This window comes from Pantherophis guttatus, chromosome 1 (genome assembly GCF_059756535.1).
Source record: "Pantherophis guttatus breed Tessera chromosome 1, ASM5975653v1, whole genome shotgun sequence".
Lineage (NCBI taxonomy): Eukaryota > Metazoa > Chordata > Lepidosauria > Squamata > Colubridae > Pantherophis > Pantherophis guttatus.
In genome coordinates, this window is record NC_142063.1 from 109,730,173 (window position 1) to 109,748,181 (window position 18,009).

At 36.8% G+C, this 18,009-nt stretch overlaps 1 protein-coding gene across 3 annotated transcripts in view; it reads right to left on the reverse strand.

Moving 5' to 3' along the window:
• LOC117665166 (solute carrier family 9 member C1-like) overlaps positions 1-15,687 on the reverse strand; it is a 100,119-nt gene extending 84,432 nt beyond the window's left edge. For all 3 annotated transcript variants that reach the window (XM_034416750.3, XM_034416748.3, XM_034416751.3), the window contains exons 1-3: positions 15,160-15,687; positions 9,904-10,004; positions 6,018-6,143 (exon numbers count right to left, since the gene is read on the reverse strand). In XM_034416750.3, coding sequence (XP_034272641.1) covers positions 6,018-6,143; positions 9,904-10,004; positions 15,160-15,343 — 411 coding nt within the window. In that variant the 5' untranslated portion in view covers positions 15,344-15,687. The remainder of the gene's footprint in view (positions 1-6,017; positions 6,144-9,903; positions 10,005-15,159) is intronic.
• Positions 15,688-18,009: the final 2,322 nt, after the last annotated feature.

An 18,009-nucleotide genomic window follows, 5' to 3' on the forward strand; every position in this document is an offset into this window, starting at 1 on the left:
CACACCCACAGCCTAAACCCACGTGCTGTATTATTCTGTTGTGGAATAATACAGCACGGACTAACAGACCAGCTTTGGACACTCTTCTCAGATTTCTTCCTTGGTTCTCCTCCTCTAGTACCAGCACTTATCAGCCTCTCTTGATAAGGCTCCATGTACCACAGCCTGATTCAGCTTCATTTCCTCTTATCACATGCACTTTGTGTGCTTTTGTCTCAGTAACACTATCCTAATTCTTCATGCTGCAACCTTACTGTGCAAACTATATTTTTCCTGCAAGACAGTTAAAAATTCCGCTTTTGCTCTTGCTTTCTTCTCTGCTATCTTAATAATTCCATCACTGGTCATCTCATTTCAAAGCAACTCTGTGTAGCTTATAATATTAAAAGCAATAAAACTATAAAAGATAAATATTTCTAAAAACAATAAAAATAGAACTACAATCCAAAGTAAAGATAAAATTTATGACACAAAGACCTTTTAACTCCCAAATCCACTAGATAATATCTGAACTATAATCCCAACTCATTTTCACTTACCTTCACTTTTAATAAGTGTCACCAATTAATTCAACTACCTCCACTTTATTCATATAGCCTCAGAAATTTAACAGAAAAAGGATATTCTCTGACCATGATTCTATCAATCTCAATTGGCTATCTTTTTTTCTTTTCTAACTTTTCATAGTTACTTTGAACAAATATATTGGGGGGTGGATATCAGCTACCCAATTGACAAGTTGGGTATCTATGTTGAGAACCTCTGAGGGCTGTTTTTGAAACCCACAAGAAAATCTGAGAAAGCCTTACTGAAACAAGACCTGAAGAGATTACTTCCTGCTTAGTAGTTAACTCTTCTCTGATGAATGTGACTGAAAGACTGTGTAGCAGAACTTTTGTTGTCTTCTTCTATGGCTGAGTAGTTTAAGAGAATAACTTACCCAGAAGATGAAATTTTTGCTCACCTTATTTGTGAAGGTGCTTTTTCAAAGTGGAACCACAAGGTGGCACTAATGTCAAAGGAGAAAAAGTAAATTCCCTTTTTTAAAAAATCCCAAAATGATGGGAACTAGTTTACGTTTTATTTTATCTGCAAAGCCGGACAATAAGGTCTCTGGATCTAAACCAACGGTGAAATCCAGCAGGTTCTGACAGGTTCTGGAGAACTGGTAGTGGAAATTTTGAGCAATTCGGAGAACCGGTAGTGGAAATTTTGAGTAGTTTGGAGAACCGGCAAATACCACCTCTGGCTGGTCCCAGAGTGGGGTGGGAATGGAGATTTTGCAATATTCTTCCCCTGGAGTGGGGTGGAAATGGAGATTTTGCAGTATCCTTCCCCAACCTTGCCCATCAAGCCACACCATGCGCACCAAGCCATGCCCACAGAACCGATGGTAAAAATATTTGAATTTCACCACTGATCTAAGCTAATAGAGGCACATGGGCATTGAAAGAAAGCTCAGTCAGGAATACCGTATTTTCCGGCGTATAAGACGACTTTTTAACACATGAAAATCTTCTCAAAAGTCGGGTGTCGTCTTATACGCCGGGTGTCGTTCTCCTGTAACCAGGCAGACCAGCCCGAAAGGCTCTGACGAGCCTTAAATGGCTCTGGCGATCCAAGCTCTGATGATCTGCTAATCAGGCAACGCAGCTGGATGCCAGAGCCATGGAGAAGGAAAAAACTTTTCTCCTTTCACATGGCTCTGGCGATCCAAGCTCTGACAATCTGCTAATCAGGCAACTCAGCTGGGATCGCCAGAGCCATGGAGAAGGAAAAAAGTTCCCCCCCCCCAGCTTGCTTACCTTAGCTGCTTGCCTTGCTTCGCTTGCCTGAATCCATTCCATCAGCAAGCAACTCCCTGCCTGCAATCAAGCAGGCAGGGAGTTGTGGACTTCAACTCCCAGAATTCCTCAGCCAGCAAAACAAAGCTGGCTGAGGAATTCTGGGAGTTGAAGTCTACAAGTCTTAAAGTTGCCAAGGTTGGAGACCCCTGTTCTATTGGGTAAGTTTTTTTCCCCTTTGGGATCTTTAAAATAAAAAATAGTTAATTGGGGTTTTTTTTAGTTGTTCTTTTTTAGACCTAGCCATTTAAAGTTTAGGAAGTTTTAAATTTAGCTTTCATATAAAAATAAAAAATAAAAATAAAATAAAATAAAATAATATTTGTGCAGCTTTCTGAGATTTAATGTGTTTCTGTAGTGTTTCACTCTAACTACACAAACACACAAAATCTCACAAAGCTGTATGTGGAATTTTGTGTGTGTAAAGTGTGAAAGTTGGGTTTTTGGGCTTTTTGTGGCTGTGTGAGGTTCCTGCTTGTTGCAGGGGCCATTTTGGGTCTAGCACAGCTGCTTTTACATTGTGGGTGAGCCAGTTGTGTTGTGTTGTGTGTGTGTAAAGTGTGAAAGTTGTTTTTGGGGGGGCTTTTTGTGGCTGTGTGAGGTTCCTGCTTGTTGCAGGGGCCATTTTGGGTCTAGCACAGCTGCTTTTACATTGTGGGTGAGCCAGTTGATGTTTTTTAATTTTTATTTGGTGTGCGTTAGAAGAGGGGTAGTCTTACATGGTGAGTATAGCCCAAACCCTATATTTTAACAGGAAAATTCAGGGGTCGTCTTATATGCCCAGTCGTCTTATACGCCAGAAAATACGTACTTCTAGATCCAAATATAGAAGTAGGTGAAATAATGTCCCAATTATCACATAAAATAGACTTAAGCAGTCTTTTATAACTCTTCCCCAAACAAAAGTTTTTGATGGAGGTGAGTAGTTTAGAAGAAAAATGGAAAGATCTTGCCAAAGGAGCGAGGGAACTGCCTTCCATTCTGACTAAAAGAAAAGTGCCATCAACCTCTGTAAACTTTTAATTTTAAAATTAGGAAGTAGAATTAGAAAAGTACAGCATGCCAGTAATTAATGCAAATCATATGGAAATTGGCAACTATTATGCTTATAGTTGTTTTAGATTGGAACCTTGAGTAGAATAAGTCATTTTTTTGTCTAGCAGTTTAACTACTTATCAACTGAGGCTTGGGAGGAAAAGAGATTGCAATGGAATGCAATGCAATGAACTGCTTGCCAGGTGAAGCTAAGAAAATGTAACAGCTTCTCACTTTGATATGCTTCAGTGGTGGGTTGCTCCCAGTTCAGCCTGGTTCAGGCGAGCCAGTAGTGGTAATGGTATGACGTCAGCGAACCAGTTCTCTATGATTGTGAGCTGGGCTCACCCGCCCCCGCGTTATAACTACCTTTGTCGTTTTTTAGCCAAGCTGATAGGCACGGCACACCTCAGCTGGGCAGAAATCTAATGCGCTTGCGCGGAGTGCAAGTTCGGCGTGCATGCAAGCGAAGCGAGAATGTGTGCGGTGATCATATGCAAAGCGTGTGCGCGAAGAGAACTCCAAAGATGGCACCAAACGTATTAAGATGGCTTAGGACCAGGGTACTTACAGGACCGCCTTCTGCCACCAGTAGCCTCTCACCAGCCAGTACGCTCACATAGAGAGGGGCTCCTCAGGGTGCCGTTGGCCAAGGTGTCAACTGGCGGCCCCCGGGGGAGAGCCTTCTCTGTGGGAGCACCTGCTATCTGGAACGAGCTCCCCCTGGAGATACGGAGGATCCCGGATCTACGCACCTTCCGCCGCACCCTCAAGATCTTTCTATTTCAACAGGCTGGCCTGGCTTAACTTTCCCTTTTTAAATTGTAAATTTTTAAATTGGTTTTAAAACATTAGGGGTGTTTTAAATTGTTTTGGGCCAAATTATTTAATGGGTTTTTATATTGTCTTTTAAATTTTATAGTTTGTGTGTTTTATTTTTCTGGCTGTTCACCGCCCTGAGTCCTTCGGGAGTAGGGCGGTATATAAATCTAATAAAATGAAAAAAAAGAAAAGATGTAGAAACCCAGTTAAAAAGGTAGGAAAAGATTGGATTCTTTTCTCCTAAAGCCCCCTATTTACATTTCAAAATCTGATCCATAGGGTTGAGAAATTCTAAGCAGATATTTATGAGGTATGGGAGAGTGCTCCTAGTGTTTGAGCTGAATGTCATTTTTGAAATTTTGTATTTCAATCTCAATGGAACATATTTAGTCAGAGTTGTTCATTTTTGCAGCTCCTGAGATTTGGATGCAAGTATTTACATTTCCTCATTCAATGATTCTGTCAGTAGACTTTATCTCTTCAGTCAATAGCTCTTGAATTAAACTCACTCCAATACCATTCATACTGATAGAAATGAAATAAATCCAAGAAGCTAATCCAAAGGAACATACTGTACAGACTTCCACTCTGCGTCTCCCTGTGAGTAACAGAATGATACTAAATAACTTGATTTAAGCTAGTCAAGAACTGATAACAAGCTGAAATTTATAAAAAAAATTTAACATAAAAATTAATTTCCAGACTATGAATAAACAGAAGAGCAATGCATGATAAAGTGATAACTATTATAACAGTTTGCAACATTCAGCCAACATTTCCTGCTCACAGAATTACAGGCCCGTTTTTTATTTTTTCTTTAGGCCTATTTATAACTTTAAACCAGCAAGTGGGTAACTATTTGTTGAGGGATCCTTGGTGCTTTCTGAGCTTGCTTGTTTTCTTGCAGACGTTTCATTACCTTTAACTTGGTAACATCATCAATGCTAGTGAGAAATGCTGTTTGCTATCAGTTTATATTCTGGTGACTTGTCTGCCTGTGTGGGTGGAGATTCTTTGGTTGGTCTGTTTACTGATGGCTCTTTGACAGTTTCTTGATTGGGGTATTTCTTACTTAATTGTTAGTCTGAAGTTGACCTTGGAGTTAATCTGTGCTGATCTGAGTGCTGATTACTGGTGGAGAGGTTTTGGACTCTTTTTCTCTTTTGGGCTGGTTAATTTATTTATTTTATTTATTTGTCAAGAACATATTAGGTAATAAGTATAAGTATGAATTGAATACATAAAATAGATACAAATAGAGGAAACATTAGGACAGGGATGGTAGGCACGCTGGTGCTCTTATGCACACCTCTTACAGACCTCTTAGGAATAGGGTGAGGTCAACAGTAGACAGTCTTAGGTTAAAATTTGGCGGGTTTTGGGATGAAACCACAGAGTCAGGTAGCGTATTCCAGGCATTGACCATTCTGTTGCTGAAGTCATATTTTCTGCAATTGAGAAAAATTGTCTCTTTTGTATAGTCTATGAATGTTGTTAACGTCTATGTGTCTATTAATGGCTGATTTGTCAGAGTGCCAGGCTTCCAGAAATTCCCTGCATTTTTGGACTTAGCCTGGTCTAGGATTGTCACATTTTCCCAATTGAAACTATGGTCAATTATTTGTTGAGATAATAGCACTAGGGCTGAAAAAGTGCAAAAGAATTGCAATACTTTTGTGCATGCATACCAATACAATTGTAAGTTGTTCTTAGAACTGCAATGAAAACTGCAAGAATGTAGGCTAAGACCTGGTGAAAAGCCAAAGTTAAAACATATCAGTTTTTATACTCAAAGAATTCTTACGACTAGGCTGCCGCAGCACTAATCTCTTGCTGAATTCATCCTAACAAAGAGGAGTCTTACCTTCCCCCTTCTTTTGATGTAACTTGCTTTTCAGTCTCCACTTCAATTCCTTTTCCTCACAAATGTTGAAGCATCATTGGACATTACCCTGGACTCTTCTCTAACCTCTTCTCTTCTCCATATCTTTTCAGAATTCTGGAAGGAGCCATAACTACCTTGAAATTTGCCTCTTTTTGTAATCAATAATGCTGTTTTCCTCACAAAAACTCTGGCCTCATCTGTTACTCCTATTGAGGTAAGATGTTTCCATCATCCAAATTAGAGGTGAAGAATCTGCAGCTCCTCATTAATGAACTGTCTTATACTCTGACTAGAAAGAAAAGGCTCAAGACACCTAAAACCATATAAATCCCAGGAAGGATTTGAGAAAATTTGAGGAAAAGAAATAGCAAATGGTTGAGTCACTGATTATCATGTTTCTAAAGAAAAAAGTAAAAACATATTGGACTTACCTGCCAAAATGATTTTCGAAATATATATAAATCCATCTCAAATGCAGCTGTAAATATTATGATTGGTGTAAATAAATGAAGAAAAAGTATCGGATCTATATTTGCGATAACTTTCACAAAAGGCAACTGACAATAAAATGAGTAAAAGATATTGTAAGAATACTATATAATGTAAGATTATTTTATATACTAGCTTCAAATATTGAATGAATGAATAATCTGCATATTGATTCATTAATAGTAACTTTGTGCTATAAATATTGGAGGATAAAGTTTGATAATGAAAAATGTGCCTTGGCAGAGCATGGAGTTGGGCTCAGGAAACCACACTATTTTCAATTAAAGAAAGAAGTATTTTTTCAAACTCAGTCCTAAAGCTAAACTATAGCATATTTCTAATGTCATTAAAAACATGATAGGATCCTGGTGCTGCCCAATAATTCTTCCCATTTGGAAGCATACTTTTACTACTGTTGAGAACTCAAATTATGTTCAAAGTATTTCAGATGGTCACCTATATGCCAGGCAGACTGCAGATATTCTGAATAAAATTTCACTATTAGACATAGAATTTACATCTTCACAATGAATAATGGCATGCTCTGTGTCATGTTTTATTATGTTTTAAGCTGCTCAATCACCTCAAATATAGCATATAAATTTAATAAAATAAATATTGTGCTTATCTCTTATGGAATTGTTTTATCTTATCAAGATATTGCGGGGAGGGGTTTAAGAAAGGTAGTTACAGAGTTTATTTTTTGTTATTCTTTGTCATTTTCTTCCTTTTAATTTGCCAGAAAGGCAAATATAATTTGTGGAATCCACTTCTTTCTCAAATGCTGGGTTAGAGGAAACTCAAGATGAGGTGCCACCCTGGAAGATAAGTTGGTGATAACAGTAACTTCAAACTATTATACCAATCAGGAGGCAGATTTGTAAAGTGTATTGAACCAGGCAATATTTGGGACAGGAGGTTTAAGACCACCCACCTTTCACTACCTATATATACTACATCATTATCATTGTCATTCTAAATCCTATGTATCTGCTGTTAATAAAAAAGAATTTACTTTACACAAGAGGCCTCACCAGCCCAGATGACTGCTCTTTCTTTTGGTGTCTTCAGTGTCACAATGTTACAACACATATATCACCCAAGTGCAAGAAATGCTGAGACATACTATTTTAAAAGTAACAGTCAGAGTGAGGTGCCATGAAAAAAAAAAATTCCCATGATTTCTGCTAGAGTGGGAATACTTTGCAGTGTTTAGCCATGGCTAAAAGCACAAATTCCACTTACTTTCAAGCCAGATAAGGATTTTGGAAAGCATTGTGGCTCATTTTTATTACATGTAAACCAGGGGTGAAATCCAGCAGGTTCGGACAGGTTCTGGAGATCCGGTAGTGGAAATTTTGGATAGTTCTGAGAACTGGCAAATACCACTTCTGAGTGGCCTCAGAGTGAGGTGGGAATGGAGATTTTGCAATATTCTTGCAGGAGTGAGGAGGGAATCGGGATTTTGCAGTATCCTTCCCCTGCTACGCCCAGCAAGCCACACCAAGCCCACCAAGCCATGCCCACAGAACCGGTAGTAAAAAATTTGAATTTCACCACTGATGTAAACAGTAAGATTATAAATAAGGGGTGTGTGTGATATGGGTAGTGCAGACTTTTTAACAAAAGGAATCTGGTATCCTAACCCATATTTATAGATGTTTTATTTATTGTTGAATTTAGATGTTGTAGTATACATTAAATAATCTATGAAATTGATAAGTGGAAAAAAGAAGAAAATAGAAGATGAAATGTTTTGCAGAATTAAAATATTTACTAGAATAATATTTCATTAAAAAAATCAAACTGAAATAACTTAAGATGATTTCCCTCTCTCTCCCTCAGGAGTGGAAATATGCCATTTGAATAGAGCATAACAGGTATGTTCTTTTCTCACAGAAATTGTTTTCTTGCAAACCATTCTTTTAGCAGTATTTTGGACAGCATCTATTTGACTTGTGTCCATCCCAACAAGAATTTAGTATTATCTGATCACTGCTCGAATTGGCAAATTAAAAATGATACACCCATCCTGTAATTTTTGGGCTCAAAAGATCCAGAGTAGGTTTTAATTTATCCAGTGCTGATTCCTGGGCATTTCTGTTTAGACTCCAAAGGAGGACTGGGAGGGAGGGACCTTATTAGTGGAGAAGTGAAACTGTTATAGGGTTAAAGTCTGCTTGCACTGACTCCTCTAGTCTAGATGATTTAATAAACCTTGTTCTGTTTTGTCCACCATACTAGCCCTGTGATTACTGCTAAAGCCAAAATATATACATCTTACATATAAGTAATTTTTTTATTCATATTTGATTATCATTTTACTGACTCATATATTTAGAAATAATGATAATACCTCACTACATATTATTCCATAAACCATATCACATAAATAGCTGCATTATATATTAATTCAGAGTCGATAACTAGTACATAGGAAACTGGATAAATAGAAAGGGTTTCAACAGTACTGACCTTTAAGTTGGGGGAGGTACCCTTATTTATCAATCACTAAAGCCTCCTCCCCCATCAACACACATATTTCCTAATATATTCATGTAAACTTTTGCAATTAATATTACTAAGACTGAAGAACATGTGTTACGAATTCTAAGGCAAGTATATTAGTGTAGGAGAGGGTAACCAAACACTCACTTCACCGTAGCTTCCTATATTCTTTTGGAAGTTGGGAAAGTTACCATGCCAACATCAGGAAAACAAATTTTCTCCAAAGATCAACAGGAATAAGTGACAGATCAGATGATAAAAATATACTAGCCATTCTAAGTCCTTATATTTTTTTAATAAATCCTATTATCCCAGGGTATATTTTTTCATCAGATAGGAAATAATTTTTCCCAGTTATTCAAATATAATCAATAATTTAAATCTAAAGTTCCTATAATAAATGAAATTCAATAAACTTAACCAATCCTACAGCACTTGGTTTCTTTAAATCAATTTCATTAACACAGTGTTGAGACTATGTCTTAAATCCATTGAACCCATAAAGATTCTAGAATAGGGGTGTCAAACTTGATTTCATTGAGGGCCGCATCAGGGTTATGTTTAACCTCAGGGGGCCGGGGTGGGCATGGTCACCTCAACGTCACTCGTGTTGGGGTCATCAGTGGTGGCCAAGTGCTAAGGCAGTACTTCCCTCAGACCCTTCCTCCCTCTCATTATAATCTCCTCCCTTCCCTTCTTTTTCCTTCTCTCTTCTCCTTTCTTCTTCCTTTCCCTCTTTACTTATTTTTCTTTCCTTGCTCTCTTCCCATCTTCCCTTCTTTTTCTTTAACTTTCCTCTTTCTCTTTCTTCTTTCCTGTCCCTTCTTGGATGCTCAAATGCAAAGGGGGAAACATTTCTTTTTGTTGTTTTGCTAGCCCTCTGCCAGCGAAAGCCAAGTGGGGGGGGGGGACCGTGTGCGCTCCCAGGCCTGTTTTCAGCCATGGTGGCCTCCTGCAGCACTCTGTCAGCAAAAATGGAGCTTGAGGAACCGAGCTCCATTTTGGCTGGCAGAGGCATCGCGGGCTGGTCCTTTGCTATTTCCAGGGCAGCCCCGCGGGCCAGATCTAAACATCCCATGGGCTGGATCTGGCCCCCGGGCCTTGAGTTTGATACCCCTGTTCTAGAACAATGGATTCACAGAAATAGTTTCCAATATCTTCTGGGAGTAGGAACCCAATGGATTTCTTAGAAGAGGAGACCAAATTTCCTTTATCCTTTTGCCATCCCAGCCTAATATAGATTAATCTACAATGCCTATTTATAAACTGCAATAAGATATATTCCCTAGTTCTCTATATACTACTATTTTAATACTTTACCTTTTGTGAAAAATGGGCTACTATTCCAAGGATAAGTCCAACCAGGAATATAATTACAAGAATAGGGATTTTTGTTTCCTTCAAAATAGTTCGTAATAAGGCTGAAAGAAAATATTACCATTAAATTTGTAATTTTGTGCTGAATCTTAAAGCAGTATATGTTTTAAATGAGAATAGCATTTTTGAATCAGCAATAATTTATATGCAACATTCAAATAAATTTTAACCTTTCTGAGCTATTTGAAGTAACAAACATGTAATTACTGCAGTTAATTAAATGATATCAAAGAAGCATTAATCTAGTCTAAGCTACAATGAAATAAAATAAGAACAAAAGCAACAGTTTGGAAAAGTTTTTGCTTTGTGCCCAATGAATCAGAAAGTCTTGTACAATAAAGATGCTATCACCAAGATAAACTCTTGAGTGTTTACCCATTTCACCTCACATGGCAATGGAAACTAATCTGATGATAATCTGAATAGCATATAAAAAATCAGTTACTTGGTTCCTGAATCAGGAAACATTTTAAAGCTCTCTGAAATAGATCCAAAAAGAAACAGGGTGTATTGCAGTTGATTAGCACAGGTATAACACCACAGATGAATTTTATCTTCAGAAATATTACTACACTTCAGTCACAGAATCAAAGTATAAGTTATATCTCTTATTTTTCTGTTTATAAAATCTCTATTTTTTAAAAAAAAAACTAATTCATTTCTTTTTCTTATAGAATCATGATACAAGATATGAGATGAAGAAAAAATCTTTTTCATGTTGTAAGCAAACTGTATTTCTACTTAGAAAGCTAAACTACTGCTCTTATTTTATGTTTGTGAATAAATAACTATATTTGATATACTAAAACATAACTAGTAAGCCTAGAAGTAAAACAATCAAGAATTCTGAATTCTGTTTATGGCAAATAAAGAAAAAGGCTAATATGAATATATGGTATGTATTAACATTTTTCAGAAGTTTCTCAATACAGCAATAGCTGACAAGCAAAAATTTAAATTGACTTTTTGAAAAATAAATATGAAAAGAATATTTTTTCATATTTTGCCAAATTTTCCCCTATGGCCATATTATTCTAATACAAGTAGTCTAATTATTATTATAACAAGTAGTCTTTAACTTATGACCTTAATGGAGTCTGCCCATTATAGTCACATGTTGCGACAGCCATTGTGAAGCATCTCACTTAACAACCTCCCCAATCCTACTTTCCCCAATGCAATCATTAAATGAAAGTGCAGGTCATTAATTGGAGCAAAGGATGTCTCAGGTGGAAGAGGCCTTTGGAGGCACAGGCAGCACAGGCCCATGCTGCATGCATGCCTGCCCTGGGCTTCCCAAGGCTTCTCCTACCGAAGGCACCCAGTGCTCCTCTCCCTTTCCCTCAGGGTCATTCCAGGTCTTGGCCTGCTCTCAAGTCAACTACTCAGCCATGCAAGGGAGCCTATAGCTGATCAGCAGAAGTTTTAACTTTAAAACGGGTCGTATGTTCATTTGGCAGGGGTGGTGGTGTTCCATCATAATTTCAAATAGTCGCTAAGAAACCTATTGTAAATCGTGGACTACAGGAACCTGTTGAGTCTTTCTCTTTAAATGAGCCATTAAAAATCCATTGTTAGCATATTTGGTGTGCCATTATAGAACAAAGTCATGGTATAATTACTGTACATCAAACAGGCTCTCCACATATGGAAGCACCCTGCCTATTATAAGGCTGGTTCACATACTGCATTACATCATAAATTATAATTCATTCAGCATGCTAAAAGATAATTAAAGGGGTTATCTTCACAGAATGTATTTACACATTACATTAAGCAATGGATTAAATAGTTTGCTGCATAAAGCACAAGAGATTCACTATACACATTATTTAACATATTATTTAACAACCCATAAGGGCTGAATTCACACAATGAATCGTGAAATCCTGAAAGATCAGGTTAGGGACCAATCGTCATGGAAAATAATTTATCCTTCTGGTCACAAAGAGTCAACATTGTTCTGATGGTACATAATCACTCTATCAACTGTGCTGAAAGTCTATTTTTAAAAAGTTTGCCTAGAAAATGAAGACATCTGCTACATTAATTTTTAAAATAGCATGCTTATACACTGTAGCTGCAATCATTAGTAAACTATGTTCTATATTTTTTATTAATTTTGCTGAAATGTGGAAATACTGCAATTCTTCATGGAGAAAGTTGCATTTTATTACTCTACAAATCAGGTTGTTTTACACTTTGCATGCTGTCAAATTGAGTGATTGCAATTACACAGTGACTGTACTAACACTCTACAAATATTATCCTAATTACATCTGAAGCTCCAAACCCCCGTTTCATTGGTATAATGTACTACAAATAGAGATTTTTGAAAAACTGACATCTGAAAGGCCAGACCACTCTAATACTAAGTTTCAGTGTTCTAAGAAGTGCTTTGTAAAATCATAATTTACAAAATTTTAACATCAATTTTAATAGAAAGGCAATATAATTTGGTTGACAGTTGTGAATAGATTCATGTATCAGAAGAGCAAAATGTACATTAAACTGTTCCACTAAAGCAATAAATTGCTATGTTAACCACAGCATTTATACTCCATCTTTCTTTCAGGTAATAAAAGACAGCACATGTGGTTCTCCCTACCTCTCTTTTGGTCATCCAAAGAGGTGGTGAAGGGAAGCTAATGATAAAATATGCATTATGACATTGTGCAATTACACCAGGACACAAATAGAGATGGCATCATATGATTGTCACCTTGTGTAAAGTGTTATTTAATTACAATTTTCTGCACAATTTACTAGCCCCTACATTTATCATCACTAATGCTAATGTATGCTAATGAATAATGACAGTGACTAATCCAAGACCCTATAGAGGGCATAATAGTTTATGATGGCAAAAAACAACAACATGATAGTAACATTTTTCAATTAGCAAATCTTATTAAAAGACATATGAGAGTAACACAATTCAGCCAGAGATTGTTGAACTTACTTACATATCAAAAGCTACAGGCAATCATAAATGATCTTAATAAACACATTGGGTTTTAACATATTACAATTATTAATTCATAAATAATGTGTCTGACATGCAACCTGCATCTCCATAACCCACCATTTAAATCCTACATAAATTCAGGCACTCTGTACATCTAATGAAATGAGCTGCAGTCCACAAAAATATATCCTTTTAATAAAATGTTTTAGTTGGAAAAGATGCTATAGACAACTGATATTTCAACTGATCCAAGTGTGAACATGGATCTCCCCCATTCCTAACACAATTTTTACCTTATTATTGACATTTAGGCAAAAAATATGAGGCAGGAGCAAAACAAGGAAGGAAAACCATTTTTTTCTTCATTTTAAATTGTTAACAATCTGTATAACACAATATGGTAGTCACTGTTTGAAAATAAGAAATAAATCCACATATTTATGAAGTAGATTATAAAATTGAAGAAGGCAATTCAAGGTATTTAAGCAGGAATGCAAAACTAATAAGTCTATTACGCTAACATCAGGAAAAATATATGCATTCAAGAACACTTCCTTCAAAGGATTTGCACAGCCTTGATTAACAGTCACAAAAGCTGCAGAGAAACAGGAATGGGGGGGGGTTATTACCCATCTTTTTCCTATAAATTATGCAGCAGCATGATTTGTCTTCATATCAAAACAAGTTCTAAATCCAGACTGAAGGGAATCAAGATAATGCATTTCATCTGAGAAGTACTGAAGTTGTAACATCAGAGTATTTGCCCACTAGCTTGACCAAACATGGAATTTAAAGAACAAAGTACAGCTTTCTATGGAAGAGACTACCGGTATGTCCTAAATGTGGTCTGAAACCAGATTTTTTTAATGGGATTAAATTGCAATGTTTAACTGACAACTGCATTATATAGCCATATCTTTACTTTAATTCAGTGCAGGTAGTCTGACTCATCACCATTCATTTTGTGACTGTTCAACGTTACAGTGGCAGTCAAAAAAGTGATAACTGTCACAGCAGTCACATGATCATGCAATCAAAATTTGAGCACTTGGCAACCAGCATGTATTTAAGACAGTTGCAATATCCTGGAGTCATGTGATCATCATTTGCTACCCTCCTAGCTGGCTTCTGACAAGCAATCATGGGGGAAAGCCAGATTCACTTAACTGCAGTGATTTGCTTAACAACCATGGCAAAAAAGATTGTAAAATTGGGCATAACTTCTTAACAACCCCCTTGCTTAGTAATCAAAATTCTCAATTGTGTTTATAACTCAAAGACTACCTATATAGCCTACTCTAAGTGGCAGAAAATTCCACCTTCAAAAGAGAAGCATTAATATCCAGGTACTCACAAGGTTATATAAGTCCATCCAATGTGGATAATTTGCTTCTGTGTATCACAAGAATCCAGAAAATCAGATTAAATAAATCACATGAATATGCTTTGCAAACTACATACTTTCATCAGCTTTAACATTTGATTATCTAACATTTCCCCAACAAAACTCATCTCCTGCTGAATTTGAAATTTTTGTTATCAGGTGAAAACTTTACAATTAATCCATTTAGGATATTTTAATTATTTTGTTTTCTTTGTTAATTCATTACATATATATTTTATATGTGTTATTGTAATTTGGATATACTGCTATTTTATTTGTTCAATGTTTAGTAAGCTCTTCAGTCACCTCAAACCACTAGATGAGCAGCCTATAAATTTGAGTTATTTGCAAGCTGCTCTAAGAGCTTTTTGCATTTTAGAAAAAACAGTCTAAAATAGATGGATGTACAACACAGCTGTCAATTACACATTGTGATGTAATACTATTTTTAAACAATCTTTCTGGTTTCAGACTGCATTTAGGGCCACACACATCTACATCAGAAATCTAAAATAGAACACCCATCCACTAGAAGACTGAATTGGCATACTATCCCATTAAGCCTTAATTTGGCTCATTTGATTTTGCCTAATGCTTTGTTCAATCCCTGAGTGTTGCAATTTCTAAATATCTGAAGACATTTTGTGTGACTATTACTGTGTTTTATCCAGTGACCATTCATTAATGTGGATTGTCCACTAACCATAAGTAACCCATATTGTAACAATGTACATCCAAGCCAAAGATTCAGTTATTGCTTTTTAGGATCCGGAACGCCCAAGGGCATGTTTAAAGGATATTTCTGGGCGCTTAGTCAAAAGCCAAGAGAAGACCTCCGACTTCCTACCTCCCAAGGCGCAGCTCACACACATTACCAACAGAATTATCGGTCTGTCCTTATGGATGATGTGAAATTTGCCATGAAACCGATTTTCCGCGTCGTTGCCATCACCATGCTGATTTTCATAGCGCGGAGAAATAACGTCGGCAAAGGCGCCGGTGACAGCAAGGCTCAAGTTTAAGGAATTCATGCTACCATATACTGCATACGTCACTTCACACCCTCAAGAAAGCGGGAGATTCATACGACGCCAGAGTTTGCATTTCCCGCCAAATAACGACTTCAGAAACCCGTAAACTTCCCTATCACGCAGACGCTACCCACTCCCTTTCTCTCTTCCCCCCCACCCTTAGGTATCGCTTTTCAAGAGCTTCTTTCCAGCGGGAGAACCGTTGAAGTGACGCGAGCGGGGGGATGGGGGGGCTTTTCAAAACCGCGCGCCACGCCATGCCACGCCAATGGGCGAGTCTCAGCGTCTCCGTAGAGCAAGCACGCGACCGGCCGTTGGCATTCCAATTCGTCTAGTCTGCACCAGCACGTGGCTCGTCAACCGCGAAGAGCCGGAAGGCGGGAGAAATGTCTTACTCTAAAAGATTGATTTGTGAATTGCGTCCGGCTTAACAAGGCACAAAACATATTTTGTAATTTAGAAATACATCTGTCAGCTCCACTTTTGGTATTTCGACGCTTTATAATAAACAGTGGACATCAATTAGTTTTCCAAGGAGTAGCGCTGTAACAAATATATTTACTTTGCAAAAGATGGAAACTCTCACTTAGATATTAAAAGTAGTTTCAAAGTGTTGATATTTCTATTTAGAGAAAATGTATTCTATAGAGATCCAGCTCAATGGAATGCATCATTACATGTGTTGAAACAAGTTACAACTAAATAGCAAAACATTACAATTTGTATAATTATACAAATATTTTATATTATCAACTTTGTGCCAAATAAACCCTTGGTTGGTATACAAACTACCTTATATACAAAATTAAGGTCTAGATTACACTGTGTTGGGTGACAAACTCAACACATTATAAATATTGATCACTTTACAACTTTTTTCCTTAGAAGCCTGCAGTTTCAGTGGTGAATCCCTGGAGAAAACTTAAGAGGAAAGATTCATTTGACTAGAAGTCAATGTCTTGTATTTAAGGGAAATAATTGAATACAATACAGTACACACAAAAAAGCAGAGGGATAATTACCAATTGTGAAGCTCTCCAGCCCTGAAGCCCATCCACTCCTTAAGGCTTTCTAATTAATATTAACTGAATTTTGAATAGTTTCAAATTGTCTTTAGTTTTTTCAGATATATGCTGATATTTAAAATGCCAAAATCATAAATATGTCTAAATGTTTACAATCAATAGTGAACAATACTGTATCTGCCAGAGTTAATTATGTCAAAGAAACCCATATAAATTGGATTGCAGGAAACCAGGATTTGTAACAAAGTTTATTGCAGACTGTAAATCTTGGATTCTGGAAAGACAAAATTATGGGCATAGGTGGTTTTGATAATACAGATCATAAATGTTGGTTAAAGTGTAACACACAAGTGAAAATGGCTAAATCAGAGGTGGGCTTCAGCAGGTTCTGACCAGTTCTGGAGAACCGGTAGCGGAAATTTTGAGTAGCTCGGAGAACCGGTAGTAAAAATGCTGACTCGCCCCACCCCCATCTATTCTCTATCTGCCAAATCCCAGCTGATTGGGAGGAAATGGGGATTTTGCAGTAACCTTCCCCTGGAGTGGGGTGGGAATGGAGATTTTACAGTATCCTTCCCCTGCCATGGCCACCAGGCCACACCCAAGCCACACCACTCCCACCAAGCCACGCCCACAGAACCGGTAGTAAAAAAATTTGAAACCCATCACTGGGCTAAATGTTAGCATATGAACACATATTAACCATGTACAATATACAACATAATCCCAAACTTTCCATGACCTCGTATAGAAACAATCTGGATAAAAAGACCTTTAGTTTAGAGTTTGAGGTGTTGGTATAAAGAAAGGCAATATATTAGTGTCATGGAATTTATTATATTGTCTTTTTATTCTGATTAAATTCTAACTTAAAATTAAAATGGTCTTCATAATTCTAGTCCTTTCCTATATATATATATGTATGTATGTGCAGGTTAACTATGTCACTTTTGAAAGATTAGTATCGAGATTTAACTTTATTTTCAGAGTAGAATACAATTTAGGAATGTATGATGCAGAAAGATTCCATTCACCAATTTAAAATTGCAGAAATAAAAAAATAGTCTGTCATATAAATGCAAAGTTCTAATTCAGTAATAGGATCCTATTATAGTCTGAAGCATGAATAAAATTTAAGAGCTTTCTATGCAGCAGTGGTCATTTCAATTGAGTTATGATGATGCTTTTAAACATAATATACATAATAAACACAAAAGACCAGCTTAGATTTTAGCACTAAAATCCATAGCTGAAACTTTTAAAGCAGTTTATCTTCTGATTGTTTAACATATAAATTCATAGTGCCTCATATTAGCAAAATACTATTAGTATCGTGGGAAGAAAAATAACTAAAGATGATCTGTGCATACATTTCTACACTTCTCCCAGCATGTTTCAAGCCCACTTCCTTTACAGTATTTCTATCTGAGTGCCCTACTTATTGGATTAATATTACAGACTCCCATCTCTAAAGTACAACCTTATTTTCTAGACTTAGGACTGTACTACAGGTAGTTCTTGACTTACAACCATTTGTTTAATGACTATGTGAAATTACAACAGTACTGAAAAAAGTGACTTATAACCGTTGCATGGTCATGTGATTCAAATTTGGATGCTTGGCAACTGGCTTGTATTTAT